Source organism: Gopherus evgoodei, chromosome 3, assembly GCF_007399415.2.
Source record: "Gopherus evgoodei ecotype Sinaloan lineage chromosome 3, rGopEvg1_v1.p, whole genome shotgun sequence".
Taxonomy (NCBI): Eukaryota; Metazoa; Chordata; order Testudines; family Testudinidae; genus Gopherus; species Gopherus evgoodei.
The window spans coordinates 173155279-173181192 of record NC_044324.1 but is presented as its reverse complement, the minus strand read 5'-3'; the positions used below and the strand labels follow the sequence as shown (position 1 = coordinate 173181192).

General features: G+C 44.1%; 2 protein-coding genes across 7 annotated transcripts in view; one reads left to right on the top strand and one right to left on the bottom strand.

Moving 5' to 3' along the window:
* Positions 1 to 11775, top strand: part of MIA3 (MIA SH3 domain ER export factor 3) — a 41341-nt gene extending 29566 nt beyond the window's left edge. For 3 of the 5 annotated variants that reach the window (XM_030557442.1, XM_030557441.1, XM_030557445.1), the window contains exons 13-29: positions 107 to 211; positions 1314 to 1436; positions 1550 to 1667; positions 2574 to 2629; positions 2719 to 2809; positions 2919 to 3057; positions 5948 to 6049; positions 6130 to 6190; positions 6368 to 6403; positions 6586 to 6653; positions 6960 to 7057; positions 7184 to 7315; positions 8540 to 8599; positions 8730 to 8806; positions 8955 to 9026; positions 10229 to 10358; positions 10876 to 11775. In XM_030557442.1, coding sequence (XP_030413302.1) covers positions 107 to 211; positions 1314 to 1436; positions 1550 to 1667; positions 2574 to 2629; positions 2719 to 2809; positions 2919 to 3057; positions 5948 to 6049; positions 6130 to 6190; positions 6368 to 6403; positions 6586 to 6653; positions 6960 to 7057; positions 7184 to 7315; positions 8540 to 8599; positions 8730 to 8806; positions 8955 to 9026; positions 10229 to 10358; positions 10876 to 11180 — 1773 coding nt within the window. In that variant the 3' untranslated portion in view covers positions 11181 to 11775. Of the gene's footprint in view, positions 1 to 106; positions 212 to 1313; positions 1437 to 1549; positions 1668 to 2573; positions 2630 to 2718; positions 2810 to 2918; positions 3058 to 5947; positions 6050 to 6129; positions 6191 to 6367; positions 6404 to 6585; positions 6654 to 6959; positions 7058 to 7183; positions 7316 to 8539; positions 8600 to 8729; positions 8807 to 8954; positions 9077 to 10228; positions 10359 to 10875 lie in introns of those variants that run through there. The other 2 variants (XM_030557444.1, XM_030557446.1) reach the window with 2 other exon arrangements.
* Positions 11776 to 12153: 378 nt separating this feature from the next.
* Positions 12154 to 25914, bottom strand: part of AIDA (axin interactor, dorsalization associated) — a 60247-nt gene continuing 46486 nt past the window's right edge. For both annotated transcript variants that reach the window (XM_030557459.1, XM_030557460.1), the window contains 4 exons: positions 20942 to 21064; positions 18169 to 18291; positions 17468 to 17585; positions 12154 to 16059 (listed from right to left, as the gene is read on the bottom strand). In XM_030557459.1, the coding sequence (XP_030413319.1) occupies positions 15963 to 16059; positions 17468 to 17585; positions 18169 to 18291; positions 20942 to 21064 (461 nt within the window). In that variant the 3' untranslated portion in view covers positions 12154 to 15962. The remainder of the gene's footprint in view (positions 16060 to 17467; positions 17586 to 18168; positions 18292 to 20941; positions 21065 to 25914) is intronic.

Here is a 25914-nt window from a genome sequence, read left to right as displayed (position 1 = left end):
TTAACCTACCAGATTTTTTGGAGTGGGGGACGGGTTGCTTTTAACACTTTTTTTAAATACTATAATTCATAACATACAATTCTTAAATGACGTTGAAATTTTTTAGGTTCAAATAGTCCTCAATGAAGCTAAACTAAGTGAAGAAAAAGTGAAGTCTGAGCTTCGTCATGTACAGGAAGAGAATGCTAGACTCAAAAAGAGAAAGGAGCAAGTAAGCATTTCAGGCTCACTAGTCTTTTGATGTTACCTTTGTTTCTTCCTTGAATTCTGTAATATTTTACACTGTGCACTAGGTCTATTGGAAAACTTGAGTATTTTGTTGTTTAAAAAAAAAAATCATTGTCCCACAACTATTTCTCTTGCGATTAATTCTTGTTGTCAAATACTAGAATAAATAAACCTATGGGATTTTTAAGGTGGTTTCCACAGCACATGCAGATCTTAAACTGTTGCTTGTCAAGTATTTATACACTGATACACCAAGCCTTTCCACACTTTGTGGTCTTAGCACATTCTTTCCTATCATCCTAATATTAGTATCTTATGTTGATTGGATCATCTTAGTATTGAGTCAGAGGTATGATAAAACTCAAGTCTGCTATTTCAGAGTTAGCCCTGATTGACAGATGTCTTACAAAGCAGGCAGGTTGATTCCCATTTGTATGTTGTGAAAGCTTCACCAGTTCCAGTGAGCCAGCTGCTAACCCTTCTATGAAATTGTTGACGTGATGGCCAGTGTCTCATCAGAAGTAAAATTTCAGATGCTAATGTTACCACTTATGGACAGGGCTGAGTGAAGCCGTTGTGAAAAATTGCTACTCTTGCTCGATATTGAAATGCAAGAAGTCATTCTGAAGCTGTCTTTTCCTTGGTCCTGAAACATGACCCATCTTGTACAGTGACCCATCTTTGTAGCAAAAGCTACTTCTTGTGTTGTGTCTTTCTTTCTTCTGCCCCTCTTTAGACTGATTACTATGTTAGGGGTGTGGCTGGGATGCTGGTAACCTTCGGTTAATTTCTACTATTTAGAAGCAAATGAGCACTTTGACTCTAGTATTGTATATTAGATGTGTGAAGAAAACTAACATTCGTAGAACTATGTAACAATACAAGTTGCAAAAAATTTTCGAGCACTCAGATTTTCAAGTAGTCTGAGGATGATCTATCCTCTCAAGTTAAATGTCAAGTTAATTTAAGCACACACTCTCCATAGTCACTGGTGATCAGTTACTATTTCAAAGTTGGCAATACACTCTACATACATATTACTAAGAAATAAAGCCAAAAATCATGTTGACTTGTTGCTTTTTTAGCTGCTACAAGAAGCAGAAGGCTGGAGTGAGAGACACACTGAGCTCAGTGAACAGATCAAACTGTATCAGAAGTCTCAGAAGGACATAGAAGAAGCACTCGCCTACAAGGAAAATGAAATCGAAGTATGTTCTTTCTAAAGAACAACCATCTTAAATATTCCATATGTTAAAATGGCTGAACTACTCTGCAAAAGTAGAGTGGCTTCTATTTATTGTTCCTTTGATTTCTTCATTAGGTTTTGACTAAGTGCATTATGCAGCTAAAGCAACTTGATACAGATTCTGAGGGCAAGAAGGATGGAGAAGGAAATGGATGGGACACAGGAGACGATCTGTCCAATGGAGAACTGCCAGGTATAGAAATCTTAAATAATGGCTGGCTTGTGCATGCAGTAATTAAACATATATAGATGATGAAGTAGTGCTCTCAAATCTATATCGGAGAGAGGTACGGAATATATTTAGGTAATAGATAATGAGTTATGAGCATCTGTTTTATGTTCTGCTTTGAGGATTAGATCTCTCCTAATTTCAGGACTAAAATGGTCACTGGTCAAAGTATAGGATTTGTTATATTCATTAAGAGGAGTTGCCTGAGTGAGGGGCATGTTTAAAGGCTAGTGTAGCAAGACTAGCAATTAATAACTTTCAGAAAACTAAGATCTCAGCTTTGCAATAGTATGCTGCATTCATTTCTAATGTGAGTGCTTCAAGATAGTAGACCTTTTTAAAAAAAATCAAGATGTAAATTGAAATGAGTTATTTTAATCTGCTCACTTCCAACTGTTGAGCAGCTGAAATCTTGCAGCTTCAATTTAGAGATTTAGACTGAGATTGTTCAAAGCGGCACTGGGGATTTGGATGCTCCACTAGTTTCCAAATCCTCAGTGTGTCATTGAAATCTTAACTGTGGCATCCTATGCAATTTGGAGGCTGGAATACCAGGTTTTTAGGTGCTAGAAAAAAGACTGTCCACAAGAACAGCTACCAACTTCATGTTAGAACTAAAGTGTGTTGGAGGTGAGGGGTATTGTAATCAGAACTCACTCTTTGGATCAGTAAAATGTCTTTAAGGACTAATAAACTTGTCCCAAATGATGGTCCTGGAACAGTGATATGAGAGATTTAAAGTCTTGATTCTGTTCTTGTTTCAGTATTAAAATATTTGTCAGATGATTTTTTTTAAAACTCTGTATTTTCTAAACAATATTAGAGAGAAGAGAATACAAAGCAAGAAAAACAATTACTTTTCTCTTCTAGATAACCGGAGTGAGAAGATGAAGAATCAGATTAAGCAGATGATGGATGTCTCAAGGGTATACCCTATTATGTTGTTTAACAAATAGTTCCCACATAACTTTTAATTCTATCTAAGTTTATAAAATACTCGTTTCCCTCTTTACAGGTAAAAACAACATTATCTATCGTTGAAGAAGATAGAGATCTTTTGCAGTCCAAACTGAGTGATGAAATAGCAGCAAGGCATGAGCTAGAAGGTGAGTTCTGCAAAAGACCCACTTAGTGTGAAATACTCTTTGTGTAGTTTATAAATTTGCTTGATAGCAGTTCCTGTCACTGCCTTATGTGCCTCTTTGTCTCCTGCAGAGCAAATAAAAAAGCTGGAACATGATTCCTGTTCTCTACAGACAGCCAAAGTTCGATTTGAAAATGAATGTAAAACTCTGCAACAGAAAGTGGAAATTCTCAATGAGCTCTATCAGCAGAAGGAGATGGCACTTCAAAAGTAAGCTTTGTTTCCTTTCCTAAAGGTGGAGTAGTAACTCTTTCCCATCCGCCTATATAAGATGCACCATCTTACTGTTTCTTCTCTGTTCTATCCTCACTTTGAGTTGCTTGATTAAATTTTTATATACAAAACTCTTATGGAGTGGTGATAGACACTGCTTAGATATGACCAGAAGCTAGCTTCAACCTTAAGCCCAGTATATGACCACAGCTTCCCCAGAAACTTGACTTTCTTGAAATTTTCACACATCTGCTCCTAGAGTAGAAGCTTTTGGGGGGAAGTTTTGCTGAAAACTTTTGATTTATCTTCTCTCTAAACAGTTTGTCTTACAAACTCCTTATTTGTGATGGTGTTCTTACTGAGAAGTTCCTTTTCAGGAACAGGGGATCAGTTTTTCCAATAACTTTTCAGCATTGCATTTTGCCTCTTGCATCTATTTTTGCAGTTCTAGGAGGAAAGTTAAGATGGGTAGGCAATGTCTGGTAGAGTGAGTGGTGAAAGATTACGCCAGGTCTACACTATAAACGTACATTGGTATTACTATGTCACCGAGGGATGTGAAAAATCCACACTCCTGAGCAACGCAGTTATTCCAACCTAGCCCCCCAGTGTAGACAGCGCTTTGTCAATGGGAGGGCTTCTCCCAGTGACATAGCTTCCACGTATTGCAGAGATGGATTAACTACTCCAAAAGGAGAAGCTCTCCTGTCAGTGTAGTAGCCTCTTTGCTGAAGTGCTACAGTGTAGGTATGCCCTTAAGCAGCACTGGGAAGTTAGTTAGATCCCTTAACTGTTCATTTCCCATTTGTTAACATTTGGATTTTTTTAAAGTTGCAGAAATGTTGTTAAAAGTACAAACCTGCTTCTTTGGTAGGGGGACATGAGCTGGACTCTGAGTCACACTTTCAGCTAAAGGGCAAATGTAACTAAGAATAACGCGGTTCTGGAAGAGACAAATGTTTAAAACTGTTGTTTATGTGGAAGAAAATCAGTAAGGGATGGAAACTTAAGGTACTAAAAGGCCATCACAAACAGGACATAGTACCAAAGAGATTGCCTTACCTCATTGGAGGAGATGGACCCTGAGCCGGAGTCCTGTAACTGACAGTGGCCAACATCAATTCTTTCAGAGGAGGGTGTTGGAAACCCTGCAGGAGGCAGTTATGGGACAACTTGCCCCCAGGGAAAGTTTCCTTCTAGCCCCCAGTGGTTAAAGGTTGGCTTGTGCCCTGAAGCATGAGGATTCAGATCCTTTCCAAAACTGATTTTTTTAAAATGAATTTATTGTTAAATCAGGATAATCCTCTCATCCATCTAATACTCTTTTTGTAAAACTGATTTGAATGAAACACTTCTAGTGGACAACACTCATCCTCTGGGAAGTCTTTCCAAATATAGCTAATAAGTAAGGCAAAGATTTTATCATGGTTATTTTTAGTAAAAGTCACGACAGGTCACAGGCAATAACCAAAAATTCACAGAAGCTTGTGACCTGTCCCTTATTAAAAATAAATACGACAAAATGGGAAGGGAGGAGGGTCCAGCACCCACTGCTGCTGGGGGCTGAAAGGTTCCCCCGATCTACAGTGCCTCAGAGCACAGGGTTCCCCCACCAGCAGCAGCAGCTTGGAGCTGTGGGATCTGCCTGTGATGGCTAGGAGCTGCAGGAAGTTGCCCAGGCTGGCTGGGAGCTGTGGGGGCCTGCTGCTGGGTGTGGCATCCCTCCTCGGGAATGCAGGAGGGGCCTACTGCCTGCAGCAGCTGGGAGTTGCAAGGGAGCAGGCCCTGCTGGCTGACAGCTCCAGTCCCGCTGCCCTGGGGCTGAAGTGAAAATGTCACAGAGGTCTCTGAATCTGTGATTTCTATGACCTCTGTGATAACATCTGAGCCTTTCTAATAAGGAAATCACTTGCTTGAAAGCAGCTGCTAGTAGTAATTAGGTTTAGAGTTACTACCAGTTTAAATGCTAATACTTTTTTGAGTTACTTTTAGAGTTGCCTGTAACTTGGATACTTAAGACTGATTGCAAAGGAGTCAGAAAGAAGGCGGGTGGGAACTAAACACCAGGTGAACGAGGAGCTCTGGTAACTGGGTAACTGGTCACATAATAGTAATTGGCAGAGAGACTGTTTACCAGAGGCTTCAGTTCCCTTAAATAACTGTTGCAGAGAGAGGATGTTTTCTCTCTGCTCTGTTCCCAGACCCACCAAATGCCTGTTTACTTGTACTTACACCACTATTGTACTTCTTAAGCCATTTGGATGTCAAGTGTAGAATCTGTCCATCTCCTTATCAGTGTCTATCTATAGCATTGAATTAACACCTGTCATCTGCACAGCTCTAGATAGGGAAAACTCTCCCACAAACAGAGAAATTGGGAGTTGTAGAGCTGAGCTGCCTACTAGTAGAACAGACCTCTGAGGCTCTCTCACTCCTGGTCAGCTCTGCACCTGAGATTTTGAGTTCTCAGGATATAGATTTGGTTTGCTTGTCTGGCTCAGAAGGCTGTGAATATTCTGGGTCCGGAACATTTTTCTCCACTTTTATACACGTTTCTCTAGTGCAGTGGTGGGCAACTGTCAGGGTCATCTGCTGGTGGGCTGCCAGGCAGTTTGTTTACATGTGCACAGCCACCCGCAGCTCGCAGTGGCCGTGGTTTGCCGTTCCTGGCCAATGGGAGCTGCAGGCAGCTGTGCAAATGTAAACAAACTGTCTCACGGCCCACCGGCAGATTACCCCGATGGGCCGCAGGTTGCCCACCACTGCTCTAGTGTCTCCTTTCTTCTTGTAAGTAGAAGGCATGAGATACAGCAAGCCGGGTTTCTAGTTTTCACTGTAAGATCTTAGGTGTGTGGTATAGTGAAGTAACTTTCTCTCTTCTGTCCAGGAAGCTGACCCAGGAGGAGTACGAGCGTCAAGAGAAGGAGCAGAAATTGTCTGCTGCAGATGAAAAAGCAGTGTTGGCTGTCGAGGAAGTGAAAGTTTACAAGTAATTTCAGTTACTAGAGGTTCACAGTGTTCTAACTTTGGATATTGGGGAGAATTTTTTTAACCTTTCATCTTTTACAGGCAAAGAATTCTGGAAATGGAGGAAGAACTGAAAAAAACAGAGAGATCTTATAAAAACCAGGTAAAAGATATTCCTGCTCATTGGTCATAGTTGGCTTTTTTTATATTGTATTATTACTTTTTTTTTATTATTTATTTATTTATTTATTATATATTTTGAGATATGATGATGAGTGAGAGAGTAAATATTGGATAAACCAAGCTAAAACCACTTTTTTTTCTTTTTCTTAAATCTAAGATTGCTGGTCATGAGAAGAAGGCCCATGACAATTGGGTAAGAGCGTGTTCCTTTTTCTGACCTTTGTTCTACATTTCCTAAAGAGTCTGCAATGTTAGATTTATTTAATTTGCATTTAGCTTCCTGAGTGGAGCAGTTCGAAACTTTGGTGGCTTATTTTTTTGGTCCCAAGTGCATTCAGTTTCCACAGTACCTGTTTTGCTCTTTTCCCTGAACAGCTCATTGCCCGCTCTGCGGAGAGAGCTTTGGCTGAGGAAAAGAGAGAAGCTGCCAACCTGAGGCAAAAGTAAGCATGTGACAAGCTATTCGTGGAGCTCAGTCTAGTGTGCATAGCACTAGTTGGGCACAAATGAAAGGAAGTCGCAGTCCTGTCCCAAGTAGCTTACACTTCCTAGATTAAACAAGCAGGTCAGCCATACCATTTATTTGAATCAATGATACACCTTTTAAAAATTCACTTGACTATTAACTATATCTTCATGCTGAAAGACATTAGTAAACTTTTACAATGCAGGTGGCCTGAATAACAGACCAAGCATACTCAAAGTAATTATTTTTGAACGTGTGCTTTTTTTTTTTTTTTTTTTTTAAGATTAATAGAAGTGAACCAAAAACTTGCAATGCTTCAAAGACCATTAATTGTAAAGCCGACTGCAGGCAGACCTGACCGTCAAGTCCCAGCACGGAGAGGTAAATACTGCTCTTCCCTCCTTCGCCTGCACCCTTCTTCTAAAGACTGTGAAGTCCTGCTCTAAATATTTATAGAGTGAAATAACTGTGCTGGATAAATGAAGTATTGCTGCACCCTTTACACAGGTCCACTGAGCCGTGATGGCTCTTTTGGGCCATCACCTGTGAGTGGAGGAGGTCCTTCCCCGCCGCTGATGATGGATGCTCCTGGTCAGCCCCTCTCTGCCACACGAAGGGAAGGTTCAAGAAGTGAATTTGGTAAGGGGGGAAACTTCTCCTGAAGCCATAGCCGTTTATGGGAGGAAGCCATGAACACAAGAATTCCGAGGTCTAATCTGTGTTCCCACTTGTGGCCTTGAACAAGTCAATTGACTTCTGTGCCTGTCTACCCTTATTTGAGAGAGGTGTTGAGAATGTATTATTGTTGGTGGAGCTCTTGGAGAAATACTCAGATGCTAAATATTGCCTTTTACTAGTGCTTATAGTCCCTAGACAGTGTTATCAGTGAACTGCAAGAGAGAACTTGAGTAAAGTTGGCATATACATTGAATGCCCTCACTTTAACCACATTGAGAGGGACAGTCAGCACAAAAAGGGATTGTGTGACTCTCGTTCTTGAAATTATTTTTTTCGTCTTGTGAAATTCTCCGGATAGGGTTATTCGTATCTGTGTTGTTGCAGAACAATGCATTCTCCGGATAGGGTTATTCGTATCTGTGTTGTTGCAGAACAATGCAAACCAGCAAGGGCCAGAGAACTCATTCAGCACAAGTTTACGGGTTCATGTTAATTTTCATTTTAGCTTTGAAGCTTATCGTTTAATGTATGGGTTAGTCCAAATGCAAATTTTGTTGAAAATAAACTGCAGTCTGAAAGTCTTAGTATTACTGAGATCAAAGGGGGGGCCTGGTAGCAGCATTTGACTTTTTTGTTGGTTTTTAATCAGCATGGTTTCAGATAGGGATTCCATCAGTTGTTCTTGTACATAGATGTATTTACACCTCTGAGTTTTTCACATGCAAAAGAGTGTTTGGAGAGACTGCATCTGCCCGCATTAGATTAAGTAATGAGCTTACCTTCCCTGTAAGGGTTCACTTGTTTAAAAAAATAAAATCAATTTCTTACTCAGGTAATCCAAAATGCTACACCTTGTGAAAATTCTTAGAAACCTATGCTGTTTTATTTCTGGAAGTGCTGAAGTGTCAACTCCTTGCCTAAGGAAGGGTTTCCTGCACTTCCACAGCTGGCTCATAGGGGAATAGTGCTGGGGAAATTCTGTCTCTATCAAGGGGTTCAAAAGGAAACTGCTCCCAAACTTTAGTTTTCTCTCTCTACCCCAAGTGGTGCCAGTGAACCTGTATGCAATTAGCGATGTGTAAGGGCTAGTGTACAGAAGATATGGATTTGTTATAGAAGTAGCTAGCTGAATTAACAAGTCTGTGTCTGAGCTCTGTATTTTATATTTCTTTTAATGTACGGTAGTGGATGGCCCTTCAGCTCCAAGGAGGCCACCTGAGCTGTCTGGAAGATCATCTGTCCCAGGTGAGTAATGTGAGCTGCAGCCTCCAACCCCTTCGGTTAGCTATTTATTGACCAGAAACATGTAACTGAAGGCCTGGGTTCCTCTTCCAAAGCAGAGTAAAGTCGTATGAAACTTCTGCTTTTCTTACAGATCTTGGCCCTGCTATAGCAGCCCTGGTCAATAGTGGGCCAAGAACTTCCTCCCCTTCCACATCCATGGATGGAGTGGTAAGATGAAAACTTTTTCCTCTGCCATAAGAACACTTTAGGCAGCATTTCTTGTGACCCACTGTACCTGCTGCTTCTCTTCTTAATTGTGTACCATGTTCTATCTTGTCTGTATCCCCTGTCCGTCATTTACTTCCAAAAACAAAAGCAAAACCCTCCCAAAGACTCTGAAGCCCCCAGTATATCTACTGTTCCGCCTCCATCTTCTGAAGCAGCAGCAGTGAGTATTTGGCAGCTGGATATGGTGCTGGTGCACTCTTTGCTTTGATGGTGAGGAATCAAGGGCATGGTGTTTTAACTTGCTGAATAGCTAAATGCTCTGCAAAACTAACCATGGGTGCTCTGTTTTTAAAGGTTTCTTTACTCCTGTTGATAGCTCAGTTAGTGTAACTATGTCTGATTTTTACTGCAATATGATGAAAACCCTATTGCTTTTGTCAAGGACTGCATGCAAACATTTCTCTTTTAGGAGAACTTGTAAGAGTAATCCACTGAAATGTGATAATTGTTACAGAAGGATTGAGATTATCTCTCAGCCTATACTACAGGAGGAAGAGAGTTGGTTTTTAGCATTTAACATCCAGCAATGTTGTATGGGCCTACTGGCATTTTAAAGGGGTAAGCAGCTAGGAGCTGGGGTTAGTCATGACCAGGGCTGGTGCAACCATTTAGGAGACCTAGGCGATCGCCTAGGGCACTAGGATTTGGGGGGTGCCATTTTCTTCCGCAGCGACTGTGATGGCAGGATCTTCAGCTGCCCTCGTTGCTGCCGGCATTTAGGCAGAGGGAGCTGAGGCAAGGGAGCATTGGGAGGGCTGCCTGCAGCAAGTAAGTGGGGGGGGTTGCACAGAGGGGAACTCTCTGCCCTAGCTCACCCCGCCCTGCCACCTCCTCCCCAAGCACACCATGGCTGCTTCACTTCTCCGCCTCCCAGGCTTGCGGCGCCAATCAGCTTAGGCACTGGGAGAAGTGAAGCAATGATGGCGTGCTCGGGATGCTCATGCTCATGCATGGAGCAGGGGTGAGCTGGGGCAGAGAGTGGGGGTGGGGAGCTGCAGCAAGGGGGTGCCTCAGCAGGAGTGCAGGGAGCGTGCAAGGTGGAAGTTTCGCCTAAGGTGCAAAACATCCTTGCACTGGCCCTGGTCATGACTGTGCTGTACCATAGGAGCAGTCATCCCAAAGGTATGTTTAATTTGTATGCGGTTGAGTGGCCTAAACCAGATTCTTCAAAAGGCAGCACACTTCATGCTCTGCAAAGGGCTGGAGGGAGGTTTGACAACTTGCTGCTCTTTGGCTGTTTGCCCTTACTTGTGTTTTCTTACTCTTGGCACTTGGGTTAGTTCTGGTGTTTCAGCATCAGTATATTTGCCTATTTTCACAAATCATATTCTTTTTAATAAAGTTTCAAACTGTCTTGAACAGGTGAACCTAGGTCCTAAAGGTCCCCCATCTTTTCCTGGGCCACCCATAACACCACCTCCAGTTCGATTTGGAGCACTGCCACCTCCACTGCGTGGGCACTATGGGTCTCGGCCCCTTCCTCTACCCTTAGGTATGATTACCTTATGCTTGAGTTTAACTTAAGAAGCAAGGCTGAAAATTTTTTTTACTTCCAGTAGCTCCTCCATATCCTATTGAAGCAGTGAGAGTTTATCCTTTAAACACTTTGTGGGCACATCTACACTGCAATTAAATGTAATGGGGGAGGGTCCCAGAGCCCAGCCCTCAATGTCTGCACTTGAATTTTGCAGCCCAGTCCTGTCCTAGGTGTGTGTTTGCTGTGTAGACATACCCTGTGAGTTCCTGTATCACTTTGCTGAGCTTTATTGTACAGTAGTAATAGTGTGGGAGGAAAAAAAAAAACGCTAGCTGCCAAAAATCTCCCCAGCAGGCATTTGTGGTTGCAGTTTCTATGGACATCTTTCTGTAGCTAAACTGCTTTGGGCCAGGATGTGAACAGGCTGACATTAGGAAACTAAACTTCTGTATCATTTTCCTTAAATGGGTATAATTGCTACTTCAATGTAGGTGGCACTTCTATCATCAGTCTTTTCCCTCTTTCCTTTCAGTTTGTGGTCCACCACCTCCAGCTGCAAGAGACTATTTACCTGGCCTACCATTAGGAATGAGAGACCTGCCTCCTGGCTCATTACCGCCTCCTGATCCAAGAGGATATGTACGTTTCCCTCCTCCTTTTCGACCTGGAGGCCCTCCTGGCCCACGGCTACCCCCACAAGGTTTAAGGGACTATCCCCCTCCTCCAAGTAGAGACTTGCCTCCACCAGGATCTAGAGACTACCCACCAGCCCCTCCTTGTCCACCATCACCAGCAGGCCCCAAGGACTACACACATCCTCCAGAACAAAAACCATAACTTCAACTGTTCGATGACAGCTCTGTGGACTGGACACTAGCACGTTTCATGCAGTTAGGACTTTAAATGGCTTCAAAAGACAACCATCTTTTAATTTTATTATTATATTTGGTTTCAGTATATTAGTTTTTGCAGAATTATATTTCCCTCAAATTTCCCTAGCTCTGTGCATTTAAGATCACCTTAAAGAACACACACCCTCTGGGGATGCAAAAATCATATGCTATGATGGACTTGAAGCCTGCTTCTTACAGCTGTGGGCCACCTGCAGCTCTTTAAATGTGCAATACAAAAGTACCTGTGTGGTTGGTTTTAATTAATGTAACCTATATAACCAGTTGTTGAATTACTTAAAATTTCATGAAAAATGTAATCAAAACATTTCCTGTGGAAATATTTTTGTAAGTAAAATGCTACCCAACTTGTCTTCTCCCTCACATTAACCTGCAGTTATCATAGACCAAGGGTCTACAGGGACTGTAAAAATATTTACCTTTTTAAGATGTCTGGTTAAAAGATCAAACACAAGCTACCCTGTACTCGAAGGAAAATTCTATTAATAAAGAGCAAAATAAATTTGCTAGATCTTATTTGAGCATGCAAGTGAATCTGTCATGGAAGCAACTTGAGCCAGTTCGTTCTCTAGAAAGACACTTAGTCATTGTGATTGGGGTGAATGTAAGCCACTTGTGAAAAGTTAACAGTAACAGTAAATGCTCTACACTCCTTGTGTAAAACCTGAGCCACTCACACTAGCAGTTGTACAACCCTTTTAAGAGGAGGCTCAAGCAAACCCCTGATCTTAAGAAATTTAAGTCACTTGGGTTTTATGGAACTGTAATCAGATCTTACATCACTTCTGCCCATGTAAGCAGCCTTGAACTGACACACATGGCAGTGAAAACCAGGCTAGCCTGTGGTCCATTTACTTAACTGCAATACAGAAAAGTGTAGGGCCAAATGCAGTTTAAAAAAAAAAAATCTCCCAAAAGCATAACTCTCTCAAAGTTTTGTGTGTAGTTTGAGCTCTTCAGTGTTGCATCACAGTTCTACCTGCGAGTTTCAAAAATATAATAAAGGCTAGAACTTCAACTAGTGGGCTAAATTCAGATTATGAATAGTAAGTAAAGTGTCCTTTACAAAGCACCTACATCTATCCTATGTAATTGTGGAGATTAGCAAATTGTTTAAACAAATGGAACTATGAAAAATCAAACTTCAGGGAAGGTAGATTTATATTTTAAGCGTACAGGATATCCCCCTGGCAAATGGTTTAGGAGGGGAAAAAAAGTTTCCTGTAGGCTGAAGTGGTGCTAGTCTGCAAGCATCAGTAGCCTCTACTGGGCTTTGGGTGAGGTGGCTAAACAGCTACAAGGGAAATCCTCATACTTCTATTTTAAGAGGTATGACTAATAGAACCTCAATTACAAACCGACTAGTCAACCCCACACCTCATTTGGAACTAGAAGTAAACAAATCAGGCAGCACTAGAGCCAAAAGCACCGTATTGTCTTAAACTACTAAAAAATAAAGCAGTATGTTTCTTCTGTAAAGTTTCAAAGTTGTATTAGATCAATGTTCAGAGTTACAACCAACCTCCATTCCTGAAGTGTTCATAATTCTTAGATTCTACTGTACTGGGAAGCTAGATCCATTCCAGGGAGCAAAGCTGAATCCTCTGCCATACAAAGCTTTGAATAGTTTCTCTTTGGGGGAAAGGGATAGCAAAAAATCTAGTGCAGGGCCAATTTCAGAAACTACATCTTTACCTCCACATACAAGCAGCCATTTATTTGCCTCCTAACTGTAGGTAGGTTATTCAAATACCATAACAAGAAATGACCTTTTAGCTAAACTCAAGCTCCGGCTGATACAGCAGAATTGTAGATCACCACTGTGCATAGCTATACAAGCAGCACCACCCTATGTTTCACTTTTGGGAAAGTTTTTCAGGGATCGCTACATCATGAAGGATGAAAAAAATGTAGAGAGAATGGACTTTCTACAAACATTAATCTACAATTAGTTAAATACAAAGCTCTACTTGTATATTGAAACAAACAAGGTTTCAAACTGTACTGCACCTTACATTCTATACAATTGCAGTTAATAGGGACTTCAAGAGCTGAGGAAGGACATCAAGGGTGACAATTTGGCTCTGTTTCACATGAAAACATGTTTAATTTGTAGGCACTAGTGTACACATTGGCTCATTAACCATTCACCAGTAGACATGTAACTGGTTAACTGTATACATCTATTACATATGCATTTTAAGGACACCCATCTTTGAAAATCAGATCCCTCAAGTTAAAATTTAACCTATTATACTCCCCCGCAAGCAAGTTTATTCCACTTCATTTTACTTCCCTCAATTAACATCTTAAATAGTTCTTAACTTTGAAAGGATTATCCCCAGCAATCACTGTAACAGGGTGAGAGTATGTTTTAACTTTTCCCCCATTACTGACTGATGATCACTTAACAGGACAGTTTATATGGAGATGTATTTGAATACTTGGTGTGTAGACAAGTACATAACCACAAAATATTTGTTTGTTTAGTAGGACAAATGTACACATCAGAAAAGATGGAAGCCTCTTACAATGGACTTTAAAAAGGCTACATGAGGCCTGGAACCTTATTCAGCAAAGCACTGGTGCATGCAGAGAGACCCACTGACACTAAGCATGCAAATAATTGCAATTAAGCAAGTGCTTTAGATGATCAAAGTCATACACTACACCTTTTGCAGGGGTGAAAGACTGTGGTTTTGCACCTATAATATAGTCAGTTTATTTAATAAATTTGTTTCCTTCCTTTGTACAACACCAGCAGACACAATGGAGGAACACTATAGCAGATTATATTTAAAATAAATGTAACAACTAATCAAGATATTTAGTGTTTGTTTCAGGCATGACATTGTTGTAAAAGGTTATAATGTGACTGGGTCCCTTAAAGAACTCTAACAGGAAAATACACAGTTCTTCAGCCATTAGCCAAATTGCTCACTGAGGTGAACTCATCCACAATTAAGCCAGAGAGGAAAGGAAAGAAGGGGGAGAAGACAAGATTAAATTCAGCTTCCAACTTCCAAAAGGCCTTGTTTTATCCCCATTACAGTTCCTTTCAAATCACTGTACTAGAGGCAGAAAGGAATATCCCGACACACTCCGTAAGCAGACTGCCGTGAAGTGAAAAAATAATTTTCCCATACTTTTTTAAACTGTGTTCTGGTGTGAGTTAGTATTACATGGTGCAGAAAGAAAGGCATTAATGGTACATTTACATCCAAGCTATTAGAAGAGCTAACACTTGACACTGCATTCTCCTGGAGTTGGTCCTTGTTAGCATAGCAGTGTGCATGTAGACACTATTTAAGATACACATGAAGCACATCAGACCTTGAAGAACTGTATTAAATATTCCACTCATTGAATATATGAAAAGTTTGAATGGGTTCTACTTCGGTCCCTTTATTAAGTCAAAAGGTGGATGCAAATATTCATGTTATAATAAGCCAATGCCCTGCAGCTTATTACACACTATGCATCTCAATAATATAGAAAATAAATGATAATCCTATCTACCTACATAAAAACCAGGTTATTTTAGACTAAGTTTCCAGACTTGCATACAAATAAAGGTATACAAAGATCCACAATCAGGTTTTATGAAAACAGTTTCTCATGGGAAGGCGAGCCTGTCTTCAGTTGACAGCCTGAGATAGCCACAGCACTTCCAAACTGTTAGCATAAAGCCCCCACCAGAAACACTGAACAGTAAGGGCCCAATCCCACCACCTGTGAAATCAATGGTAAAACTCCCACTGACAGCAAAGGCAGTAGGATGGGCCCCCAAAGCTCTCCCACACATGCCCTTTTGTACACCACTGTCTGGGAAAGTGGGTAGGAAATACAAAGTATAGAAAAAAGAATGTAAGAAGGTTGTTCCCTTAAGTAAGTATTCATGATTTTTAAGGGATTCCAACACTTGTAATAATAGACAAGTTCTACCTGAAATCACATGATACACTGGATGCTGCAAGTCTGGAAACTATTTGAATGGTATTGAGATAAACAGTTGACAATTTGGCTGTCTCACCAGCACCTTCCCTTTTATCCTCAATACTCTTCCCTTCTTTCCTCTGCCACTTAGCCAGGTAAGACAAAAGAGCAGGCTGACAAGATGTTCTAGAGCAGCATTTCAGCTTTGGATTGACTCTTTCTCTAACCACCATCCTCCTACTGCTTCTTTAACCACTCGCAGACTCTTTCTTTCTGTAAAATCCCTTTTCTATCACCTTCCCCCACCCTTCCAACAAGACAGAGCAAAGGATTCTAAAACGTGAGGGACTGCAATAGCAAGCATAGCAAGAGTAGACAAGCTGGCAAACCTGCCACGACATTTTGCTGTTTCAGGCTTGGTGAATGGGGCACTTCCCACCCTCTAGCAAGGTTTCTGAAGCAAGGGTAAAAACAAGAGGTAAATTACAAAATTGAAATTTTACAAACAGCTCAATTATGAAGAGAAATTGTCACAAAATACTTCAGCACGCTTCTGATAAAACTGGTATCCAAAAGGTACTGGAAGAAACTTGCACCTGAATGGTAGGCTTAACCTCTGACCCTGTGGTATTGCTGTGCAGTGTGTGATGGTCTCATCTGACCTACTGGCATGAGTACAGCCATTTTCCTGCCTGTTGAAGGATGGGGGTGCTACACACGCAGCTACCATGATTTGTGACAAGTGGTTTAGTTCACAAGTCTCACAAAAGGGTCATTCCTTGTGCAACGTTTGATGGAGGTGAAGATAAAGTGGTTTCTTGGTCAACAATTGCAGTTTCTTCCTTTTAAAGTCAGTGGGTTTTTTGTATCTGTAACCACAAGAAATAAAATTGAAGGTGAATGCTAATAATGACTAAATGCATCTGAATAAACCCAGGCTCAAATGCTTGTGGTCCAACAGTACCCAGACCCCATTGACACTACCTGTGAGAGTGCTTCAGGTATGAATTTAGGATTCGTACAAGGGAACAATAATGAAAAGTAGGTTACACAGGAAAAACTGAACTGAGTTTCTTCATTTTCTTTTCTTTGGAATATTATTTTCAAGGCATAGCAAGTTAAACTTTCAAACGCATACCAGCCTGAGTAGAAGAGAATTCGGTTGCAAGGCATTTGGGTTATCTTGCTTTGCCTCACACACAGCTGCAACCTGTTACTGCAGGTTTAATTCTATTAGAAAAACTATCTGGTAATTCTGACAACATTTAGATTTGTAAAAAAAAACAAAAACAAAACCACACACACCACCAGATCAAAATTGTTATTATCAGGAGCCTTTCACATTAGATGTTTCCCACTACAGTTACTTTGGATTAAAACATGTCCCATGTGACACAGTAGTTGGGACTATCAAAGCAGGACCTTCTCCATCCCACCTCTCCCCTAACTGCATGACTGCTCTTAACAGAACTACTTTGACCTGCATGCCTTTCTGGGACCTGGCCCTTTAAATTTGGGAGAGTCAAATAGCTGCAGCCCTAAAATGGCCATTTTGCAACTGACAGCTCACAACTCCCAGCCCTTCTCTTCCAGCTGATAAATAGCAATAAGAAAGAAAATAAAGTTAGGGAGATGAGACATTGTCATGCCTCTCAGTGTTTGCAACTCATATTACAGCACCAAGAGAGTCAGAAATCTATACCGATTAAAGAAAGACAAACCAGAACAGTTTACTTTCATTTTCCAATCAGAAGACAGTACAAGTAGTGAGCCTATAACTGTGAAGGGGTTCAACATTTTCAGTTTTAATATTCCAACTTACTGTAGTAGGTAATTTGTTTCTGAAAGCTATTTTTGACCTTATCGTGTCCCTTGTGTGTGTGGCAAGCCACAGGGGTTTCATTCTAAAAGAAGGCCTGCTTGGTAGTCAGGAAGATGTTTGGGTTTTTTAGCAGCAGATCTGATTACTTTACTTAAGGATCAAAATGCAGAACTCCTATATAACCCAACACCTTTATGCTGGTTTGTTCAAAGTTCCTTCCGAACCAAATGCTAGGGTTTGTAATTGTATTTTCAGGATTATAGGAATAAAGTATCACGAAAACCAGGAGGAGACAAAGTGTTAAGTTTGACAGTAAACAGTTTCCTATATCTAATACAGCAAAGCATCAGCAGACAAACTAAGCTCTAGATTAGTTCCTTTGTATCATGTCGCTGGAATCTACCGTGTATATTTATATATCATCTATATATCAGATTATATGGTAGGTCACTTACAGTTCTATAACAATTGTCCCAGGTTTAATTTCATCCATCTCCATGAAAGCAAAGCACTTGGTGCTGGTAAATCTCTTCTTGGGCTTATAGTGTTTGAATTCAAAGAAAATAGCTGCACCTAAAGGGGGGAAAAGTTATCAGAGAAAAACTAGTCAAATGTTGCCTAAAACAGATTCCTTGGCATGGAAATATGACTGTCATCGTAACCTGTTCTACATATATCAGAGACAATGGCGTCTACTATTTCTCAAAATCTTCTGAATCGATAAGAAAAATCATGTTTCTTGAAATGTTAGAATTACTCCCCTGAGCTTGTACCCCCCCTCTATTACTCACGAATGACAGAACCACAGTAGGACAGTGCGATTGGTCCAAACAACTAACAGAGCGTATACTACTTGAAAGCAAAATATGCCAAGCCACTACTCTAGGACTTGCACTGAGCTGTAGCAGTGTCCGCAAAGAAGCTGCCTCTGCACTGTAGACACACACCCTGGCTTGCCACTCAGTAGCCTGCCATGTCGACAACCCTGGGGTCTTGAGCCCCATGAATCTTCAGGGCAGTAGTCTTGACACTGCTCCTACTCTGAGGAGCAGCCAGGCCCAAGCTTGGGCCTGGCTGCTCCTCAGAGTAGGAGCAGTGTCAAGACTACTGCCCTGAAGATTCATGGACCCCATTTCAGAAGTCTAAAATTACCCACCTTTTGTTAGTTTTTCAACATGTTTCTGGATCTCAATGTCCACATTAAAATGAACATAGGTATCCTCTTTCCTTGAAGCCACCGGAGTATCCTGCACAGGGGTCAGGTCTACCCCATTCACATCTGGAGGAAATAAATAATTAGCTCCTTTTAAGGTTAAACATCTTTTTAAAAAAACTTGTCATTTTATCATTAGCATACATGCACTTATTAACAAATCTTATCCATATTTATATATTATTAATATTTATAACATCCTATCATCAGTTCATTGGCTTCAAATTCCAAAACCAGCACTGTATCTAAAATCTGCATCTTCTTTCTTCTACTCCAAAGAGAACCCCTTGAAATGTCAGAGTCACTGTTCTGTCACCTTCCTATTGGCAACAGGCCAGAACTAGTCAATTTTATTTTCAAAAAGGGTGATTTTTATGCTTGCCAGTGAAGTATCAAATTCCCTTTTGAGGAAAGTTTTCACATAGAGCTTAAAGGTCTATTCTGAGAAAAGTCTCTGGAAAAACACAGTCGTAACCCATTACCTCTGAATGTCCAGATGCAGATATGCTTGCTTTCCTGGCTAGAAACGGTGCTCACTACTTTTCACTCCTATTTGCACTTTAGAGCCAGCACAGGTATGGGGGAGGGAACTGGATTCAGTTACACGAGCACAGATTAACAACTGTGTTGCTCCAGCATAAGCCAGAACAAGCAAAACTGCTGTTTATTTTACTTACGGTTGTTTGACTGTTACTTTGTCCTCTCCCACTTCCACCCTCCTCCCCTCACCAGTTCGTTTCATCCATCTGTTGTGCCTCAGCATATGGTAAGAGCATGAGCTTTTTGGGGCAGACGCTGTCTTTTTTATTGTATGGGCATGTGTCTGGCAGTGCCTAGCATTTGGGCCCCGATGAAGGCATCTGGGGCTGCTGGAATGTGTTAAATAGTCAGTGGCAGACTATTATGGTTGAAGAGTTAGGCACCAACTTTCAGATTCCAGACAGATTTTAAGGATAGTAAGTTTAAAAGAAGAAAAAAAAAAATCCCACACGGGTGTACGGAGTCACTGATACAATGAACACGGTCTCACAATGCCTTTTTAAAAAAAAATTAAACAGTTACTTTTCTGACTAGACTCACTTAAACTCGGGAGGGGAATTAAAGTACATTCCTTCTCATTTCAAACAGGTTTTGCAGTCTCCCACTGGGGAGTTAAGAGTTTAATAGGTATGTGGAAAGCGGAGTCAGACTATCATACAATTTAATAACAGCATTGCTTGGTAACTTCTGCTTCTTGGAAGAATATCACATGTACTGTAGGTCAGGACTGAGGGGCAGGGTTGTATGGGGAGAGCTTGCATAGCACTTGCACACACTCTCCTGCCAGCAGCTACTAGCATTTGAGTTCTTACAATATATAACTAGCAAAGGGGAAACTTAACACATTTCAAACAGAACAGCATAGCAGTTTATAGGAGATTTGCTTTTGAACTCTGAAATTTCAGTACCTAATATTAGAATGGTGTTAAAAATTGGTACTTTACTAATAGCCAAAAATGAAATTCATTCCTTCATGCTTGACTTGACCCAGATTCGATGTTGGACTCCAACAATAACTGTAAACCCTGGTCCCACAAATCTAGATCTCTAAGCCAGCTGGGGGGCAAAAGAACAGAACAAAAAAACCCCCAAATTACTGACAAGGAATACTTGGGAGGGATGCGAGGAATGAAGTGTAATTGAAGAGTCTAAAAATAATCCTGAGGAACCACAGCAACATTAAAAACAAACCTTTTGCATCTTCAGTATCTCACTGAGAGAAATGCAGGATGAATATGTATGTCACAAAAGAGCAGGAGTCAGGCTCCACAGTTTTCCATCAGAGGGAAGAGGCTTCAGACTGAGGGCTTCTCTATACAAACAATGAGTTTGCTGCAAGCTGGGGTGTGAATCTGCTCCACACTAGACTGACGTGGACCTAGCGTCCATGGGCGCCCCGCTTACATGCTCTAGCAGTTTGTTAATGTACTTTGGTCTAGTGCTCTCTTTGAGGCAAGACTAGATCAAAACACTCTTAACAAATCTTTAACACAAGTCGGCAGGGTCCACACAGACATGCACAGCAAGTGCAGCAAGCTCGTAGGGTAGATTCACACCCCAGCTTGCACAAACTAAATGTTCATGTACACAAGCTCAGAGACACAGGGTACATCTAACATCACACTTAAAAACCCGCGGCTGGCCATGCCAACTGACTCAGGCTCAGGCTAAGGGGCTGTTTAATTGTGGTGTAGTCATTCAAGCTCAGGCTGGAACCCAAGCTTTGGAACCCTCCTACCTTGCAGGGTCCTAGAGCCTGGACCCCAGCCTGAGTTTGAACATCAACATTGCAATTAAACACCCCCGCAAGGCTGAGTCAGCTGGCAAGCGCCAGCCACAGGTGTCCAATTGTACAGCAGACATATCCAGAGAAGCAGGGGTCTGAATATTGAATATATTCACAGGAATCAAGAGAGTGGAGGAAGCTTCATATCCACTTGTTTTGACTGATGGAAAGTGGAGGAGATGCAGGATCCTACCCAGAAGCACAATCAGAATCTTCTCTTCCTTGACTAAGATAGCACCCCGTAAAGCCACAAAATGATTGTACAGAGAGGCTCTGAGTGCCAACAAGAGTGCTTCCCTGTATGAGGAAGAAGGATCCTATTTCCCTTTAACATACATGTCCCTTCACAGAGAGCAGAAGTCAGAACACAGTAGAAACAGCAATACTTACCCTTTACACTAACTGTGATATAAGGATCAATGCACTGCCCAGCATCTTTCAGACCAATTTTCTCTATTTTGATAGTGAGTAACGTCATCCCGGGTTCTGACGGCAACCTGGGTAATAAAGTACCTGGCAACAGAGAGCAAACCAAAACATTAACCCTTTGGGACTCTTACAGCTAAGGCTCTACTTCAGTCCTTCCCCCATTGTCATTGCTCACGGAAGCCTTTGTTCACCACAAACTATAGTGGATAATGAGAAGGGATAGGGATTAGTCCTAAGGTCAAGGATTTGCAGCCTGATGACACATATAGTCATCTAACACCAACGAATCTCAAAGTGGTTTACACATTTATAGATGCAAAGAAATGCAGTCACCAGCTCTGAAGTGAAGAGTGGCAAGTCAGTGCATAACATATCGAACAACATTGAGAGACACAGGGATAAGCTTCTTTTTACAGGAAGTGCTGTGGGATCTTTAACGTCAAGCAGAGCAGACAGGACCTTTGGTTTTCATGTCTCGGATATGCACGCATTGTAAATTGCGATAGAATTCCATTTCTATAGCTCTTAAGGGCTGAGATCACCCTGCTAGGATTAGAACTTGTGGCTGCAGGGAGTCTAGGCATCCATTCACCAGCTTCATGCTGATCATTTACAACTAGTAAAAGAGATGGGAGCAATAGAGAAGGGAATGTTGCATTGGTACGAACCCTACTCCTAGTGAGGTAAGAGAAATACCAGATCAGCAAGGTTCTTCTAGAGCAGTGTTTCTCAACGACCAATCTGGGGACCAGTGCTGGTCTCTGAGATCTCCCTGACAGTTTAGGAAGGCAGCAAGCCGGTTCCTGGTATCAAAAAGGTTGAGACACACTGGTCTATAGTGTTTAGCATCTATTGGCATTAGACATCAAAAGGCAGCAGTATAAAAAAATAAAAAAGCATTTGCCAGACCTGAGAGAATATGAGGGAAGCCAAGTCATTTCCAACTAAACATCAAGAAAATCAAAGATGTTCTTGTGCTCAGACACAGACTGATGTTAATGTAGGAGAATCCCCGGAACATTGAGGTACACTGTAGCACAGCTGGCAGTTTGTAGGAAGTTTGAGATATCAGTAGCATGTAAGAAACATACGAATGGCAATATGGATCAGACCAATGGTCCATCTAGCCCAGTATCCTGTCTTCTGACAATGGCCAATGCCAGGTGCTTCGGGGGAAGGAACAGAACAGGACAATTATCGAGTGATCCATCCCCTGTTGTCTAATAAGTCAAATACCCTTGAAGTCAACTATAGGATATTTCCTCCAGGCTGATTTTAGAGAAAGCTAGGAGGTTTTAAGACAGAATCTGGTGCTAGTGATGCTAGATTCACAAACAGTGTAAGGGAAAGTAAACTCATGAGCAAGTCTGATGTAAAGCCTTGGTTTTGACTGCAAGTTTTATGACTCCAGAAGTGAAAATAAGTAATTTCCCTTGGCAAATGGAGTCAGTCATCCCCTCCACAGGTTTAAGTTCTTCTTCGAGTGATTGCTCATATCCATTCCAGTTAGGTGTACGCGCCGCGCGTGCACATTCGTCGGAAAACTTTTACCCTAGCAACTCAGTGGGCCGGCAGGTCGCCCCCTAGAGTGGCGCCACCATGGCGCTCCATATATACTCCTGCCGGCCCACCCGCTCCTCAGTTCCTTCTTACCGCCCGTGTCGGTCGTTGGAACAGTGGAGCGCGGCTTAGCTGACCTCCACTTCCCTAGCTACTCGTTTTCTCGTATATAATTATGCAGTTATAACACTTTTATATATATATTTGTATGGTTATACGTGTTTTCTTTGCTAACATGGTTAGTTTAGTTAGCGGGGTTCAGGAAGTAGCCCCTTCCATGAGCCCAGTGCCGGAGCCATGCATGGCTCACCGGGTTTTAAAAAGGGGCCCGGCTTGCCAGAAGCCGCGGCCGAAGAGAGATCTACATGACTCCTGTTTGAAGTGCCTCAGGGAATCACACTTGACAGATAAGTGCCCCATTTGCAAGGCTTTTAAGCCGAGAACAAAAAGGTGCGGGACTTTCACTTGCCCCTCCACCTTGGGCGCGGAGCGATGTTCAAGCGGCGGGCAGAAGCGCCTCCTCGGCACCGGACCCCGCCGGTACCACCAAGGCCTTTCGGCACCGACCGTCGCCGGCACCGATGTCGACTCGGCACCGCTCCCTTCTTCCGAGGTCGAGAGAGTCTACGATTCCTGCTGGTGCCTGGCGGCTCCCCGGCACGCGCCGTGGTTGAGCCCCCTGCTCCCGCTACTTCCGTGCCACCTGCATCGCAGCCAGAGAGCTCGCCTCAGTTGCGTTATCCGGCACCGTCACCTGCAGAGGCACCGATGACTTCGGCTCCGTCGATTCCAGTCCCCCAGGACCAGGGAATCCGCTGCCTGGCAGCTCCCCGGCTCGCGCCGTGGTAGAGCTTACTGCTCCTGCTGCTTCTGTGCCAGCTGCACCACAGCTAGACAGCTCGTCTAAGATGGCTCGCCCGGCACCGACAACGTCGGCACCGTCGATCCCGGTCCCACGAGGGCCGTAGAATCCGGTACCTGACGGCTCCCCGGCACGCGCCGTGGTTGAGCGTATTGCTCCTGCTGCTTCCGTGCCAGCGGCACCGCAGCCAGAGAGCTCGTCTACTCGGATCGCCCGGCGCTGACACCTGCTACGACACCGATGACGTCGTCACCGTCGATCCCGGTCCCATAAGGGCCGTAGAATCCGGTGCCTGACGGCTCCCCGGCACGCGCCGTGGTTGAGCGTATTGCTCCTGCTGCTTCCGTGCCAGCGGCACCGCAGCCAGAGAGCTCGTCTAGTCGGATCGCCCGGCGCTGACACCTGCTACGGCACCGATGACGTCGTCACCGTCGATCCCGGTCCCACAAGGGCCGTAGAATCCGGTGCCTGACGGCTCCCCGGCACGCGCCGTGGTTGAGCGTATTGCTCCTGCTTCTTCCGTGCCAGCGGCACCGCAGCCAGAGGGCTCGTCTACGTCGGATCGCCCGGCACTGACACCTGCTGCGGCACCGATGGCGTCGGCACCGTCGATCCCGGTCCCACACGGGCCGTAGAATCCGGTGCCTGACGGCTCCCCGGCACGCGCCGTGGTTGAGCGTATTGCTCCTGCTGCTTCCGTGCCAGCGGCACCGCAGCCAGAGGGCTCGTCTACGTCGGATCGCCCGGCACCGACACCTGCTGCGGCACCGATGGCGTCGGCACCATCGATCCCGGTCCCGCAAGGGCCGTAGTATCCGGTGCCTGACGGCTCCCCGGCACGCGCCGTGGTCGAGCTAATGCTCCGGCTGCTTCCGTGCCAACGGCACCGCGGTCAGAGAGCTAGTCTAAGTCGGATCGCCCGGCACCGACACCTGCTGCGGCACCGATGACGTCGGCACCGTCGATCCCGGTCCCGCAAGGGCCGTAGAATCCGGTGCCTGACGGCTCCCAGGCACGCGCCGTGGTTGAGCTCCTGTTCCGGCTGCTTCTATCGGCACCGTCGATTCCAGTCCCACAAGGGCTATCGAATCCGGTGCCCGACGGCTCCCCGGCACGCGCCGTGGTTGAGCGTATTACTCCCGCTGCTTCAGTGCTGACGGCACCGCAGCCAGACAGCTTATCTAACTCGGTTCGCCCGGCACCGGCACCTACCGAAGCTCTGATGACCTCGGTACCGTGGATCCCGGCCCCACGAGGGCCGTCGAATCCGGTGCCTGACAGCTCCCCAGTACGCACTGTGGTTGAGCCTGCTGTGGCTCTCAGTGCCATGACAGAGTCAGTGCTGCCTGACCCGGGCACCGCCGGTACGGGTAATACAGTCTCTTCAAGGGACTGTCCCCTGTCAGTACAGCAGAGCGGCACCGTCCATGATCACGGTCCCGCAGACACTCCAAGTCCTGTCGGCACGCCGGACACCACTGGCAGTCCCGGTACTGTTTTCCTCGGTACTGGTCACACTCGCTGCACCGGTCGGTATCCCGTTCGCCGACCCGCTATCGGCACCGTTCCGACATCTGGCACCGGGGCAGGTACCTTGACTCCTGTAGCTCTTCTCCGAGCCTCGAGATCTCGGTCGACCTCTCGACACCGTTCTGGTTGCGGGTCTGAATCTCGTTCCAGGTACCGATACGCCTCCCGATGCCGGTCCCCGGTGCCGAGTTGGGCAAGGTCCGAGTGAGTCAGAGACTCGGCCCGTGCCTTCTTTTAGTACCTCCATGGCCGTCCGGACGCGCATCCGTGTCATCCCATATGCGCAGATTTTATGCTCAGGACCACGATCCTGATATGATGGCCAGCGGGCGCCAGCCCCGAAGCAGAAAGAGCCTTGGCGAATGCAAGGTGTACTCTGCAGGGGCCCTGCGCCTCTGGGTAGCAAAGCAACAAGCCTTGCTTAGCTGCGATAATTATAGCACCTGGGTGGAGGAGTTTCTCCCTCGAACCTCCCACCTCGAGTTCGCTGCCGTCTTGGAGGACGGGGGAAAGAATTTACCCTTTGTTGGTAAAGGCATCTTCGCGGCAGAGACAGCCCCAGACTGCGAAGCCTGCTGGACAATAGGGTCCTAATGCGTCTCAGCGTGTATACGCTTGCGACCAAACGCAGGCCTTTATGGCCCCAGCCGCCATACTCTGTGCCTAGCCAGAGGCAGAACTCTGGAAAACGGCAAGGCCAAGGTGGTCGCAGACAAACGTCAGGCCCCCTAAAAAAGCCAAAGTCGAGGTCCCTCGCAATTACCACTGGGACCAAAGACGGACCTTCCAAGGTTCGCCGGAGGGCGGTGTACCAGTCGCAGGACGGGATCCTGATCCCGCTTTCTCCTGGCATGGCCCCAGTTACTTTTAGATCGCTGGGTCCTGCGCACGATGGAGCATAGGTACCACCTTTAAATTGCTCCAGCCCTGTCCCCCTTCAGCGGACGAAAGGGGCTAGGGGTTTTACTCCCGTTATGCCCTA